The sequence below is a fragment of the Musca autumnalis genome, unplaced genomic scaffold (genome assembly GCF_047663935.1).
Source record: "Musca autumnalis isolate F117 unplaced genomic scaffold, ASM4766393v1 scaffold_3, whole genome shotgun sequence".
NCBI classification, from domain to species: Eukaryota; Metazoa; Arthropoda; class Insecta; order Diptera; family Muscidae; genus Musca; species Musca autumnalis.
In genome coordinates this window covers 110,791,725-110,807,753 of record NW_027411866.1, presented here as the reverse complement: position 1 = coordinate 110,807,753, position 16,029 = coordinate 110,791,725, and the positions used below count along the sequence as shown (strand labels likewise).

Genomic DNA, 16,029 nt, shown 5'->3' with positions numbered 1-16,029 from the left:
TTTGATGTGCCTATGTTTGAATTAAATGCTAGGAGCGCCGCTTGACTGTCGCCAAAAATTCCTATTGAGTTTGGTGAGTGGTGCTGCAGAAGTATATTACAAGCTTCCTTTAGCCAGTATCTCCGCCTGGAAAACACTGCAATCTTCATGTAGCTTTGTGGATGCATATATACATCTTCCGAGTAGACACCAGAGCCGATTCCACAATTCATCTTGGAGCCGTTCGTGTATACAATGATGTCGTACCCCGTCAGTGGAGTTCTATTTTTCCATTCTTTCCTGCTTGGAAATTTAACTTTAAAAGGCTGATCAAAAGTTATTGCAATAGTCGCCACAGAACGGCTCTAACGGATATTCGATATTTTGAAAGTTTTAGCCAGGAATACAACAGGTAAAAACATTATTGTAAAAAATCAGACAGCATACGTCAATGTTTTGACAAAGGCCCATGTAAGGGTACCATCCAATTAAGATTTTCGGAATTTTGTGTACCCAGAATACAGAAAACTTACTCGAAAAAAGCTATCCATATAGATATATGTATGTAGGTTTTAGTCTGACCTCCATGGGTCGGTATTGCCTTATTTTATGTATTTTGAGGGGTTTTTGTCAAATGTTCGAAACGAGATTCCTGCAATTTGTATAAAGTGACTGTCATCAGTTAGGATATTATTCTTCTCCAAGGAATTATACTTAAAGCAGAGAAAGAGCGTAGTAGTTATTACTGTTCATATTTATTTCAATACAGTGGTGGTGGAGGGTATAAAAAGATCGGCCTGGCCGAACTTAACGTCGTTCTTAAATTTTTTTAAGTTATTACTTTTGGGAAATGCCGAAATGCCTATAAATTTCGATATCACCACAAATCTTCATCATTCTTCATATTCTTTAAGTGAGATAATTTAATGTTAGTAAACCTTTCCAAAACAGTTTCAATAAAATTAAAAATTAACAAAAATTCTTAAACATGATAATCACAAGAAAATCATTTTATTGTAGGCATATATGCAAACATGATAACATATTTATATTAATTTATACAGTTTACAAGCAATTTAAATATTTATAAAATTTCAACCATACCCCTCCAGCACTTGTTCATCTCTTACCTTCATAATCTGTCATAATGTAAACAATTGAAATAATATTTTACATTGATTATTTATTAAAGTATAAATAAATTGTAAAGTAGTTAGATTACATTTATAATATAAATACTTTTTAATCCCATAAATAATTTATTTAATATTCTTTCACTTTATTCTACTGTATTTCTATTCCTATCTTATAATTGTAACTAAATTTTCAACTTTTAATCACCAAACTTAAAATTCTACTGCAACTGTAATTCTTGAAAAAAACACCACCTCTTCTCCTAAACAATGTAAATTACAAATAAACCCAAAAACAATAATTTGCTATGTTCATCTTATTACAACAACAACTATAACTACTATTTTCACCACTATCACTACCTGCTACTTCTACTACCAATTGCCAAAAAAATCAAAACAACAATTTATGCTTATGATTTTAACCTCAAAATTGCAACTCTAAAATCTATCCAGGAAGTCATTTGTTGCGTGGTAAGTTTTATTTAAAAATCTGTTCTATGTTTTGTCTTCAACACCTGATTTGTCTTTGAGTTGTTTGGTTTAATTTTGTATCGTCGATTTGTCCTATTTTGTAATGATACAATTTTGTGTGTATTTGCAAAGAGATTTCTTTTTAAATAATTCGTTGTTTATTCTTTTTTACTTTGATATCCATTTCATTTATATAACAAGTATTTTTCGAGTTTAGTTCCAAGTTAATAGCAATGAAATTGGTTTTGTTGGTTGTATCGAATTTAATTAAACTAACACGCCAAAACGTGAAGATTTCCCCGCATTCTGACTCTAAAATATTTTACTACAGGTAATTTTGCAGAAAAGTGATTAAATCTTATAAAGTATCTCAAAATGGATGACTACCATATAGGGAGGATGTGGTCCAGAGAGGACCTATATTACATTTATTTTTAAGGTGGTGTTCTTAACTCTGAGTTCATTATTAAAACCTATTAACATCTTAATTATAATGGGAGAATACCAAATCGTGGACAAATACTGATATTTTTCACTAGAAGGTTTACTATACAATTATTATTCTTGGTACCGTATAACAGAGGAGCAAACATATATTCGGACCACGACCTTGTTCCAGTAAAGGGTACGTAACCCGTCTAAACGTTGCAAATAAAGCACGAACTGATACAACGCGGAAGTTGGACATCGGTAGGCTGCAAACCCAACAGATAGCCACAGCATATTCCACTCAACTAGCCCAATTGCTTAATGAAAGCACTCCTTGTCCCAGTAACATATCAGCACAATGGCAAAATATTGCCCACTCCATGCAAACAGCCGCAAAATCCACCATACCAGATACCAGAGACCTCCACCAAGGAATCCATGGAGTGTCGTGCTGCTACCGAAGAGAAAATGCGGCATATAGGGCTACTCTACAAACAGTAGCAACGCGTAGCGCATGAGAGAGGTATCGGGAGAAAAGGAGAGAAGAGAAACGTCTTTTCCGCAGGACGAAGAGAGAAATGGAAAGGCGGGAGTGTTAAAAAATAGAGATGTACAGGAGCCAGAATGAACTCCGAAAGTTTTACCAAAGAGTGAAACATCAAACAGATGGCTTTGGTAAAGGCAGTACCCGAAGCCTGGGTACTTGCGCAAGCAGACAGGCAGTGCTTGGTGTGTTTGAGAGAAAAATTCTTCGAATGATCTATGGACTAATCTGCGTTGGCGGTGAATATCGACGCCGTATAAACCACGAGCTGTATCTCCTATACAACGACATCAGTACAGATAAACGTATCGAGATGCAACGATTGCGTTGGCTAGGCCATATTAAAGAATGAGCGATTATGAACCCACTAAAAAGGCGTATAAATACGTGTCACATGGCGGTGCGTTCAGAAATGGCAGGCCAAAGCTTAGATGGAGGAAACAAGTGGAGCGAAGCAACAAACAGAGATAATTGGAGATGTTTTCTTAGTTCGACTTATGGAATGGGCTACCTAAGTAAGGAAGTATTATACAAGGACCCATTGATAGAAATTTCAGTTCGATATATAATCTAGAAGGATTTTTGTCAAGCCTTCTCATGTAAGTGCCACCACTGTGAAAAGGCGCATAACTTCAAGGTAGTATTCCGACGAGAACGTGCTGTGGAATGTGACCCCTAGAATTTAAAGTAGTTAGTGATTGGAATTCTGCTACCATCGACCCTGAGATTCAACTCTCTTCTCACCACGCGTGGAAAAAGGAGGTAAGATCGGTCCAATAGGAGTTCAGGGAAGGTAACTGACTGATGCAGATAGTGTGCTCAGGATATGGAGAGAGCATTTTTTCAAACTGTTGGTATCCAATAGTAACGAAGACGGCGAAGATACCACAGGTCCAATCCCAGAAGATGGTATTGAATGTACACCGCCCAGCCAAGAGGAGGTAAAGACAGCAATAAACCGGCTGAAGAATAATAAGGTAGCAGAAGCCGATAGCTTACCAGCCGAGCTGTTCAAAACCGGAGGCTACACACTTATGAGGTGTATTCAGAACGAGTACCCGACTATTGAAAAGTGAGCATCCTGTGCCCTGTCCACAAGGAAGTAGATAAGACTGTATGTTCTAACTATAGGGGCGTAAGTCTTCTTCCTATTGCCTACAAGATAGTGCCAGTGATGCTGTTCGAACGACTAAAACCTATGGTCAACGAAATACTTGGGCCATACTAATGCGGCTTTAGACCTGGCAAATCCACCATTGACCAGAAATTTACCCTGCCGTAAATCCTGGAGAAACCCCAAGTGATGCAGATCGACACCTACCACCTTTTTGTCGATTATAAAGCAGCTTTCGACAGCCTCCTACGTTCAAAGGTATTCCAAGCTATGTCTGAATTAGGTATCCCGCAAAGCTTATTCGGTCATGAGTCGATCGGTAAAGGAAGTAACTGATACCTTTGCAAAGTCGAAAGGGAATCTGCTAAAGTGGGTCTGGCGATAAACGGTGACAAGACCAAGTTGATGGTGTCGACACGCAATGCGTCCATAGAGATCGGACCAGCAGTTGACATTGGTTCCTATAATTTTGAATTAGTAAAAAACTTTGTATTCGAAATAAAAAGAAGAATTATATTGCCCAACAGGTGTTACTTTGGCATAAATGAGCAGTTTATGAACAAAGCCACATCTTGTCAAACAAAAATGACGCTTTACAAAACACTGATACTACTCGTGCTGATGTATGGTTCCGAAGCCTGGGTACTTGCGCAAGCAGACAGGCAGTGCTTGGTGTGTTTGAGAGAAAAATTCTTCGAATGATCTATGGACTAATCTGCGTTGGCGGTGAATATCGACGCCGTATAAACCACGAGCTGTATCTCCTATACAACGACATCAGTACAGATAAACATATCGAGATGCAACGATTGCGTTGGCTAGGCCATATTAAAGAATGAGCGATTATGAACCCACTAAAAAGGCGTATAAATACGTGTCACATGGCGGTGCGCTCAGAATTGGCAGGCCTAAGCTTAGATGGAGGAAACAAGTGGATGAAGAGATGAAAAGGCGCGGTATTCCAGAAAGCGAAGCAACAAACAGAGATAATTGGGGATTTTTTCTTAGTTCGGCTTATGGAATGGGCCACCTAAGTAAGGAAGTATTACACAAGGACCCAGTGATAGAAATTTCAATTCGTTATATAATCTAGAAGGATTTTTGTTAAACCTTCCCATGTAAGTGCCACCACTGTGAAAAGGCGCATAACTTCAAGGTAGTATTCCGACGAGAATGTGCTGTGGAATGTGACCCCTAGAATTTAAAATAGTTAGTGGTTGGAATTCTGCTACCATCGACCCTGAGATTCGACTCTCTTCTCACCACGCGTGGAAAAAGGAGGTAAGAAGGTAACTGAGGAGGAGTTCAGGGAAGGTAACTGACGCCAGGATCGTACAATCATCCGCATACGTTACGATCCCGATGCCGTCTGAAAGAGGGAATACAGAATGGTTAGAGGTGAAACAGTTCCGGAGATATCACCCCACCTTGGGGAAATCCCTGTTTGACACTACGGGGTTTGGACTTCCTGTTCCTGAATTCCACGTACGACTAGCGTCCTCACATATAATGGCTTATCCAACGTTTTAAGCTTGGCCGTATGGTTGTCTGCTCAATGTGCTCAAACAGCGAGGATTACTTGACAGTATCAAAGACTTTTGATAAGTCAAGCGTCACCATCACTGTTCTATCACACAGCTTTCTCTGGATGAGTCCTCGACAAATACGTGTTTGGAAATGGCATGCTGATGATAGGCAACTGGATAGCTAGGGAGGACTAAGGCCTCAAGAGTCTTTGCTACAGGCGAAAAAAGCGAAATCAGCCTGTACGATTACACTTTGCTGGCATCCTTCAGTAGCAGGACCAACCTGCCCATTTTTCAGACTTCAGGAACAATGAGGGTAGCTAGCTATTTCGCTTGATTGACGAAAGTGCGGCGTTCAGAGGTGATGAAATTGGCCGGTCTGCTAATTGAGACAATTTTGGGGAGATGGTTTGATCCAAGAGAAATGGCGAGTTGCCAGATAACGTCATTTTTCAGACCAGGTAACACGTTGGTTTTGTCCGGTGAACTGTGCCACTCACCGCTAATTCTGGTAGGGGCGTTATCATTGACCGTGCAAAACGTAGAACTATCAATCTGCTCAGCCAACGCTGTACCTCTCTGGTCGTTTCCGAGGACCGAATGCCACAACTCATGACGTTCATTAAAGTAAGCTAAAACCAGACGGTTATGACATGCCAAAAGCGGCCTTGTGCTTGTAACCTGGGTCAGGCTCAAGCGAGATAGGTCTGTATTGAACAGACTGGTGTAATAGGAAAGCTAAACTCCCACCTCCACCTCTGGTGCGATCCTTTCTCATTCCTCTTCAAAATTGAGCAATTTTGGAACAATCTTCGTGTCTAAAAAATCCGTAAACCTTAGTTGGTATGAGCCGAACGATATGCCAATTTTACCAGAAACCTTTTCGATATTGATTCGACTATTATCTAAAATCATCTTCTTCACTGTTTGAATCCCTGCCAGCATTTTGAAGTGAGTTTTATCTTCTCTCAGCAATGCGTGACGTTTTAGTGACTCTTTTTCTGTAAAAATGCGACAAATGTCTAATATACAATAACAATTACATTATTATCTCATTTGCATCGTACCCAGTCACCATGTGTGGACTGGCATTTAGATAAAAATACGACTCCTATTGTTATACAAAAACAAATTACACTGGAAAGAGCTTGCAAACTGTAATGCAGAGAAATGCAGGCAAATAACAGTAACAAATCTATGACCATATTACGACTAACTAATTTTCATTTTGAGTGCAGGAACTTTTTGGTTACTTGATTTAGACAGAACAATCTCTTTTCTGTCTAAATCAAGTATTTTTAGAATTGTAGTAAATTGAACAAATAAGACATTTGTCGGTAAAGGATTATAGGCGAGGTGGTGCAATGGTAAGCATGCTCGCTTTGCAAACTGAATGTCCGGGGTACGATTACCAGGTCCGGCGACATCACATTTTTCAGATGGCAAAATTAACATAAGCGACAATTCCTGAGTATTTCTAAAACATACGTGGATAATATAAAGAATTAAATAATAAAAAAAAATTATTTTTCTTTTTTATTTAGTAATTTTTTATTATTATATTTATTATTTTATCAACGTACATATGTATGTCTTTTAGCCTACATTAATTGTGTCCTTTAAAAATATGTCGGCTGGTCTGGGAATCGAACCCGGGCATTCAGGCTGCGAAGCGAACATGCTTATCCATATTATCGTTTTAATACATTTTCTGCAGTTTCAAATGAGACACTCACAAAAAGTATATAATGAGTGGAACAGTTCTTCCCGAGAGTTGGATCTTTTTGGATATGAATGCGACAATCGCATTCGTTGGTGCAATCGTATTCAAGTAACTTATTGGACAAGAAACAGATAGCAAATGTTAGCAGGGATGTTATACATAAAATCTTGCAAAGCGTGAACCATATGTGAAACGGTAAAACAATTTTCACTGCAATATCATCCTACAAAATTTAATTCGATTCAACCAACAAAATTAATACCTCTCTAATAAATTAGTTAATTTGTTTTCTTAGAAAAACCTCCCATCATGGATACAGTAGGTATCTGCAAAATTTGTTCATATTTCATTATTCTAAATGTTATGTGTTTTATATAAATGTATCGTTTACACTTTTGCAATATTTAATGCTGAACAAAAAACAACTGCATGCATGTAAATATGCCGGTAATAATTATAAATAAATACAATTTCCATATTTAACCCTACTCTTACTATGAAAATAAACATATATTTGTATTAAAACGATTTAAAATTTAATTTATTATTTATTGATTAATTGTTATTTTTGTTAAAGTGGTTGTTCGCTTGTAATTACATCAAAATTTTACATTTTAAGTAGATTTTGTGGCATTCAAACTGTAAATGGAAGAACAAATAAACCAATATTTATATTAAAGTAATAACAGCAACTGCTTCACCGATAAACGAGAGCACAAAAGCAAATAATAAATAAATTAATGCAATTAATAAAAAATATTGAAACACAGCAGCTGCTGGTTGCATGTCATGTACGCTAAAGAACATATCGAGTTTTTTCCCAGGACGATTAATATGAACTTTAATGTAATTTATCAACTACAAATATTGCGAAGGGCATGTTGCAGCTGGCTTATGAGATCAATAATACGTATGTACTTTTTACATGATGACATACGTACACTACTTGGGAATTGAAAAATATTAACTTTATTAAACATAATTGGATGAGTACAAAAAACGAACTGAGAAAAATTTATGACTTAATGAATATAAGGAAGATTAAGACGAGTGATTATTGTAAGCATTTATCAAGTAAAAGTTCATAAAATTATAGACTCGGGTTTATTTACTTTAACTTTCGATTTAGAACTAATTAGTAAATTGATGGTGATTTTACGGACAGAACTAAGAAGAGAACTAAACCGAACTAGAAAGAATTCCAAACTCACAATTCAAATTCACGGATTGAATTTAATGTCAGCAAACCACTGATAGTACAAAAATATGTTACCGCTTCACAGGGAAGGTGCGAAAAAATACTTCTAGATGTTATATCGAACTGAAATTCGTATCAGTATGGGTTGCAGGGACTTGAAAATACTCTAATAAAAATATTGCAGTCCTATGTCCAAGTTTTCGCGTGGCTCACATGTAGTGAATCATAGCGATTTGAAATATTTTAATGTCACCAACACATTGTTCAACCGAGGAGATATCATTGAATAGTGAACCACTCCTCAATTGTTCTACACATGATTTATTTCTTGATTAAAGCTATTTTACAAATACTAAAAAATTGGTAAAATGTTTTAATAGGAAACTCAGAGTCTAGACCAAAACTTTTAGTGAAATGTATTATGGGTCCACATTTGGCCATTAAGGTGAGGAATATCGTCGTAAGGAATTGGCTCTGTACTAAGATTCTCATTTCAAATCCTTAGGTAGTATTAGTTAACATCGTCATCTTTGTTTGAGAAATTGTGCCATATCCGTAGAGTGGTGTTTTAATCTCATGTAATTTTTCGTTACTTAATACGATATATCCATGTCCGTCTGTAGAAAAACTCTAGCATCAGAACGGATTAAAGTAGGTGGATACAATTTTGGTCAAATCTATTGTAGGTGCGTAGAACTTACATACTTAAATAGTTTTATACAAAACAGAAGATCTTGCTCCACAAGCCGAACTAAGAATAGATTTCCCAATGCACCGATCTGCTGCTTTACTTCTCCAATTTTGGAAGCCATTTTTCGTGATATTTACTTTAACTTGGCCTTTCCATCGGAGATTTGGCCTTTCCTTTGGAAGCATACCGTGGACTGGCTCGTATTCAAACGCCTTTCTGGCGGGGGCATCTTTTCCCATACTGCTGACATGGCACTGCCGTTTTACTATATCGATATCGGTAGGCTGGTATAGTTCGTGGTTCATGGATCCATAAATCTTTCGAAGAATTTTTCTCTAAAACAGAACTAATGTTGTTAGTTTTATTTTTTCATTTCATTTCATTTATTTCATACATAGTAATGCATAAGCTAAACGTAGCCAACATAATTTACATTACAATATACTTAACCATTTAAATAGCAACTACTATAACAATATTAAATTCGTAATACAAAATTAATTATAAACCTAAAAACAATGCAAAAGGCATAAATAGTGGTTCCCCAAATAGTCCGGTCAAAATAGACATGCGTATAAGGGGGAAATAGCAAAAATTCCCACAAAGCTGAATTTTGGTGGAGAGCTAGGGTTAGCCATTAGAAGCAACGTCCTAAAAGTCCCCATCGATCCCATGTGTGCAAAACAAGTTATTCGGGGTCAAAGGTCATTTTTGGAGGCATTATTCAGTTTTTTTAATTTTTCTCAAAAAAGGTAATACTTAGCAAAAGCCCGCTAAAGTAAAAGTTGTAGATTCAATAATTGTCTACAAGATTGGTCTTTATGATTCTTAAAAAAGACTTACCATTTTCGAGATATCTAGATCTAAAAGTCAAATAAAAAATTAGCCGCGTAAGTACATTATGAGGCGAACCGGTTAAAGTAACGACACTATGTGTTAAATACTTCCGTAAGCTTTCAAACGATATCCACTTTGCAGTAATCGGTTCAGTAGATCCGGGTCTAACCCGGTTTTTAAATTTGGCCTTTCGGGTCTAATAACCGGCGAACCGGATCCGCAACCGTTGAAAATTATAAATTTCCGTAATCAGCGCAACAAACCCTACCTTCGAACAAAACTTGAAAAAAATCGGAGAGTTTTCGTTGGGGTCGTTCCCTTTGGGCTTTCGATTACACATGTGGGTTAAATGGGCTATTTTTGCATAAAATGACTCTAACATTGAATAACTCTACTAAACAAGCTCCGATTTTGTTGGAATTTTTTTTAGAAGATAGCTATAATCTCGCTCTTCAAGAAAATATATATATTTTTGGGGGACAGACCCGATTACTTCGCTTATTTTAGGCGGTTCGTCTGAATATGTGCATATTTCCCTTATAAGTGCACAAAAATCATGTGTTTTTTAGAACAGCTATATCTCAAGAATGGTTCCTTCTAGGAAAAAAATTATAAAGGTCAAACTTATAGATAATTTTTCTGTCTACAATATTTACTTTAGTCACTTTTTGATTTGATCAACCGTTATCAAAAAATAAATCCGTAAACCAAAAAACCCTTAAAATTTGACCTTTGACCCCGAATAATTTTTTTTGCACACATGGGATCGATGGGGACTTTTAGGACGTTGCTTCTAATGGCAAACCCTAGCTCTCCACCAAAATTCAGCTTTGTGGGAATTTTTGCTATTTCAATGTCTATTTTGACCGGACTAAAATGTATAAGTAATATCAGAATGATTATTACAACGTAATAAAAAATGCAATGAATTTTATCTTATATGAATTTTATCTTATATTATAAGAACTACTCTGGTAACACTGTTAATCAAACAGTAAATTAAATTCGATTAAGGGCAAATTCAGCATATTTTCTTGCAAATATATGGACAGGAATTGCGAAAGTACGTAATAGCACGGGAAGTTGGTTCCATATCCGTGCTACCCTTACAATGAACGACCGCTCGAAAATCATGGAAGAAAAGTGAGGAAATATAAGTTGTTTTTGGCGATTTGAACGCGAAAAAATGAACTTGATGCGCAACAACTCAGGGCAATTAGTGTGGACTATAGAATAAAACATTTTCAATAAACGTTGTTCAACATATGTGTTAAAGGGAACTCCCAAAAAATGCAGTGAGTAGCTGGAGACATGATCATAACGCTTTAACTTAAAAACAAAACGCAAAATCATGTTATACAACCTCTCAATCTTTCTTAGATTGTCCTGGCAAGTGCCAGAAACTATCTCAATACAATATGACACACGAGACATGAGCAAAGCAAATGCAAGACGTTTCCGAATAAATTGCGGCAAATACAAATTGCTACAGTACAACTTGCGCAAGGTGGATACTACACCAGAATAAAGAAATTGAATATGGTTGGAAAAGTTAAGTCTATCATCAAGAATACAGCCTAAACACGTCATTTCATCCACAAGTTCTATATTAGATCCGTTCATGCATACGTAAATATCTGGATATGCACTTCTCATAGGCTTAAATAGCATAGATTTCGATTTTCCTACATTAACTGTGAAATTATTCGAGGCCAGCCAACGGCTTATAGACTCTAATGTGTAATTAATATCAGATTCTAAGTCAGTAATAACGTTGTTTCTAAAAAACAAGTGCATGTCATCCGCATAAAAAAAGGGAAAACAGTTATCAGTAATTATACAATTAGGTATGTCATTAATATACATTATAAAAAGAAGTGGTCCCAAGACAGATCCTTGGGGAACACCACTGCTAATCAGCCTCTCACTGGAATAAACACCATTATAGTGAACACACTGCGAACGTTCGGAAATATAGGAGTAAATTAATTTACACGCTGAACTACTAAAATGAAAATTCTCTTTCAATTTCTTAATCAAAAGTTGGTAATCTACCCTATCGAAAGCTTTCGATAGATCAAGAGCTACCAAAACACCAAAACTACCAGCATCAACAGCCTCCCTAATTGTGTCAGTAAGATGAAGTAAATGGGCAGTGGTACTATGTCCACGCCTGAAGCCATACTGAAAATTATTTAAAATCTTGTTTCCTTCAATGTAGTCCGAAATTTGGTACTTCATTAAGTGCTCTGCCACCTTAGAAAGTGCTGGTAGTATGCTGATTGGACGCAAATTGTCCATAGCGAAAGGTCCCTTATTTTTGGGAATGGGAACAACCCTGGCGCTTTTCCAACAAGAAGGATATGTTGACGTCGTGAAAATCGTATTAAAAAAATTCAGAAAGTAAGCAGACAAATAAGGGAAAATAAGCTGCAAAAATTTGACAGGGATACCGTCCGAACCCACCGCATTAGACTTGACAGCACCCAAAGCACGAATAACGTCCTCCTCAAACACACAACTGAATGAAAAAGAATAACCTTGACCATTATACCCAGTAAGATCCAAAGGACCCGAATCCACTGTAGAAGATGGTTGTATGAAGAAATCATTTAGATCTTCAACGTTGACCGGAGACTCCTCCGAGTCAGAGTCATCGTCCAAACAACCACTACTCCGCAACTTTTTCCATATTTGAGAGCAATCTAAACCGTTAAACATACTAGTATAGAATTTCCGCCTTTCCTTCCTTAATACAGACTTCGCCCTATTCCTATAGGTACAAAAAACTTTCCAACTGTCTCTAGTTGGATGTCTCAGATATTCACCATACGCAATGTCGCGCAAAGAGCGTGAAAATACAATTTCCCTGGATTTTAACCAAGAGTCTAAACGACAATTGATACGACGACAAACCGTGGGAACAAACGAATATAAATCGTTTATGACACTATTTAGCGCATGTATTTGAGAATTAACATCAGCCGACAAAAAAGCATTATCAATTGAGACGCTGGATAAATACCGGAATAAGCTGTCCCAATCTATTTGGTTAAAATCGCGATATTCAAAGTGTTGCTCTTGAGGAAAAACAAAAAAATCCATCGATGCAAAAATAAGGGCATGATGGGAAATGGAAGGGCATTGTAGCTGAGAGTAATGCCTCAACAACGTGGGGCGACTAAAAAGCATAAAGTCAATTAAAGAAGTCGATGTGTGAGATATATCGAAATGGGTAGGAAGAGAATTATGAGATATGGTAAGTCCTAATCTCAATGATATTTCCCTCATTCTCCTTGATTTCGTAGAATCAAATAAATTATAGTTGAAATCACCTACAACTATAATATTAGAATACCTTGCAAAAAGGTCGCAATGAGATTCCTCAAAAACATCAACGTTGCCATGTGGCAAATAAACAACGCCAAAAAGAGTTTTAACAAATCCATTATCTACTTCAATAAACAGAGACTCGCTTACACCATAGTTTGGTGATCGATAAACAACTTTAAATTTTAGACGCTTTAAAACATAAATCCCTACCCCACCTCCTCTAGAATTCGGTCGATCATTTCGTATAAGGGTGTACGCAGGTATGGAAATTGTCTTGGAGGAGACACAACTCTTCAACCAAGACTCTGAGACAGCAAATAAATCAAGACCACTCTCACCAATTAGGCTACACAAGTCATTGATTTTTAAGTTATTAGCTGAAGGTCGGATACTTTGACAATTTAAGTGTCCAAATGACAACTGATTTTCATAAGGCCGAAGAACATTTCTAAAAAAAGATGAACTACTTATAATTGGACCAATATTAGCATCCATGATAACAAAAATAGAAAAATATAAATTAAATTGGGGAACCAAAAATACGCAAAACACTATTGAATGCTTAAAAAAAAAATTAAAATATTGATTCTTAACGCAATACAAAGGGGATCCCCAGCAAAATCAATTAAAACGGAATTGCAAAACATCTTCATAAATATTTTGAGAGCCACTACTCCATAAACGGGCACCTTGATTACGCAGCAGCTGATTTCATAACATTTGCGTTCGCTTAATGCTCGCCTGATTCATCCAACTCACGGAGAATTTGTGTACAATCACGTAAATTAATAGTCTTAATTCCACCATTAGCAAACGTGACTCTAGCACACGGGTTATCACCATTAATTATTTTGTACCATGTTGCAACATCTTTGTCAATAAGCTTGCGACAAGCATTTACCAGCTCTACAGCATTAGGAGTAAGATGATCGAACAAGTACACACGAGATTGCATGTTTCCTCCTATAACATCTCTGAGTAAAATTGGGTGTCGGCGATGATAATTTGCCATTATAATATCCCTGGTCAGCACAGAATTGAGTTTAACTAGCACAGACTTCCCATTTTCAAAATAACAACAATGTTGAATGTCAGCTACACTCAAGTTCACATTGCAAAGGTCGAAAATGGATAGGACTGCCTGGGAGATATCTGCCATACCCCGGGGAATACCCCTTATAACAATATTCGAACGGTTTAGTCGTCTTTGCAGAATATAATTTTGTTTTTCCATATATTCTACTTTGTTGTTATTTATGGCGGTACCAAGGTAAGTAAAGTCATTTACTACCTCAAAATCGTAATTACCAATATCCACAGTTGGTCCGAGTCTACTGGACAACTTGCGTGTTGACAACATAAACTTCGTCTAATCGCCGTTGACTGCCAGACCCACTTTGGCAGACTCTTTTTCCATTATGTCATTTGCGTAGACCAGTAACATTATATCTTTATTGTGTATCACGCTGTTTTCTCCGGCCTTATAACTTTTCCAGTAAGATGTTAAATATGTAACACGATAGACTGCCACCTTGTTTGAAACCTCGTTTTGTATTAAAAGGCTCGGAGATGTTCTTTCCTATTTTAACTGCTGATCTTGTGTCATCCTGCGTAGTCGCATTAGTTTTGCGGAAATGCCAAATGCCGACAGTCGTATAGTCGACGAACAGGTGGTATGTGTCGATCTGTCATTCATGTGTCTTCTCCCGTAATTTGCGCAGTGTGAAGATTTAGTTAATTGTCGATTTACCAGGCCTAAAACCGCGTTTGTATGACCCGATTATTTTATTGACCATGGGTTTTAGACGTTCACACAGTGTGCTCGACAGAAAATTCCGCAATTAACTGGTTTCAACATTTCGCGGGAAGTACATAAGCTCCTTTATTGTTTTTCAGCCGCTTCGCTTTAGCTAGGTGGTAGACATTAACGTTGTCATTTCCGATTGGTTCTTGAGTATTTTCATCGCCGCCCATATTCGATACCAAGAGCTTTATAAACTGATCCTTCCAAATCCTCAGTACGCTATCGGTACCAGTTACTAAATTCTCACGCTCACGTTCGAGTTTCTCACGCTCACGTTTTTCTTGCTTCTTCTTTTTTCTCCTGAAAATATGCTTCTCCTCTTTCCTCTTCTTCCGATAAGTTTCTTTCACGCTTCGTTGCTACTGAATGCAGGGTTGCTCTGTGAGATCAGTGTCCACTTGAGATGAAAGAGGGTCCTAGATAAGTCCTTGGTTTTGCCATGTTAGAGCCGGTCAGGACCGTTGTTTGGTATCATTCATAACTTACGACACCAAGGTGCGTAGAGCTAGGCCCACTTTTTAGTATTGCCATCATATAACACACCGTATAACGCGACACGCGACTTTAAGGAATTGTGAAGGAAATAGTCCCGTATGACTGCGGGTTTGGTTGTAATTTGGGATTTTGTGTTTCCAGAGGTAAGATAACAATTTCACAAAAAACCTATATAGGTCCACTTTTGGGTATAGGTCCAATTTCAGGTATTTTGAAGTTATTTTATCTTCCTTATCGGTTTTGGCTGTTATTTGGCATTTAGTGTGCCTAGTAGTTAAAAATGTCTGCAATAAAATATGTAGTCATAGGGCCACCTTTTGGTATAGCCTCCATATAAGATGGACTGTACCATCCGATTTTTCAATGTTTCTTTTAAGTTTTATCAATGCTGAATCCCAATCATCTTTTATTATTGGTGATTTATTCGACCGATGAAGATTTAGCGAAGAACCATGTGATCTTTCAGCCGAGCACAGTTTAAGGCATCTAGCACATTCTGCGATTGTTTGAGCTTTCTCACCTTTTGATTAATTTCATAAAGTGTGCTTACCAAGTGATCCTTCCAAGCATATTTCTTATAGATAGCCATAAGGGTCCCCGACTGACATGGGGTTGGAATTTCAATGCGCTCCACGGAAAGCTGGTGGCACACGGTTGCTGCTTTGTGGGACGACAGTTTTTAGTTTATAACAAAGCATCTTGCTTATAACAAAGCGTCTTGCCTGTTGGGTTTAGCCACCTTTTGCTCG

At 37.2% G+C, this 16,029-nt stretch overlaps 1 protein-coding gene across 12 annotated transcripts in view; it reads left to right on the top strand.

The window, feature by feature from the left end:
• Positions 1 to 16,029, top strand: part of LOC141397476 (uncharacterized) — a 655,384-nt gene that overhangs the window by 541,122 nt on the left and 98,233 nt on the right. For 10 of the 12 annotated variants that reach the window (XM_073973773.1, XM_073973779.1, XM_073973778.1 and 7 more), the window contains one exon: positions 1,569 to 1,586. The exons of the other annotated variants lie outside the window; for them this stretch is intronic. In XM_073973773.1, the coding sequence (XP_073829874.1) occupies positions 1,569 to 1,586 (18 nt within the window). The remainder of the gene's footprint in view (positions 1 to 1,568; positions 1,587 to 16,029) is intronic. 12 annotated transcript variants of the gene reach the window in all.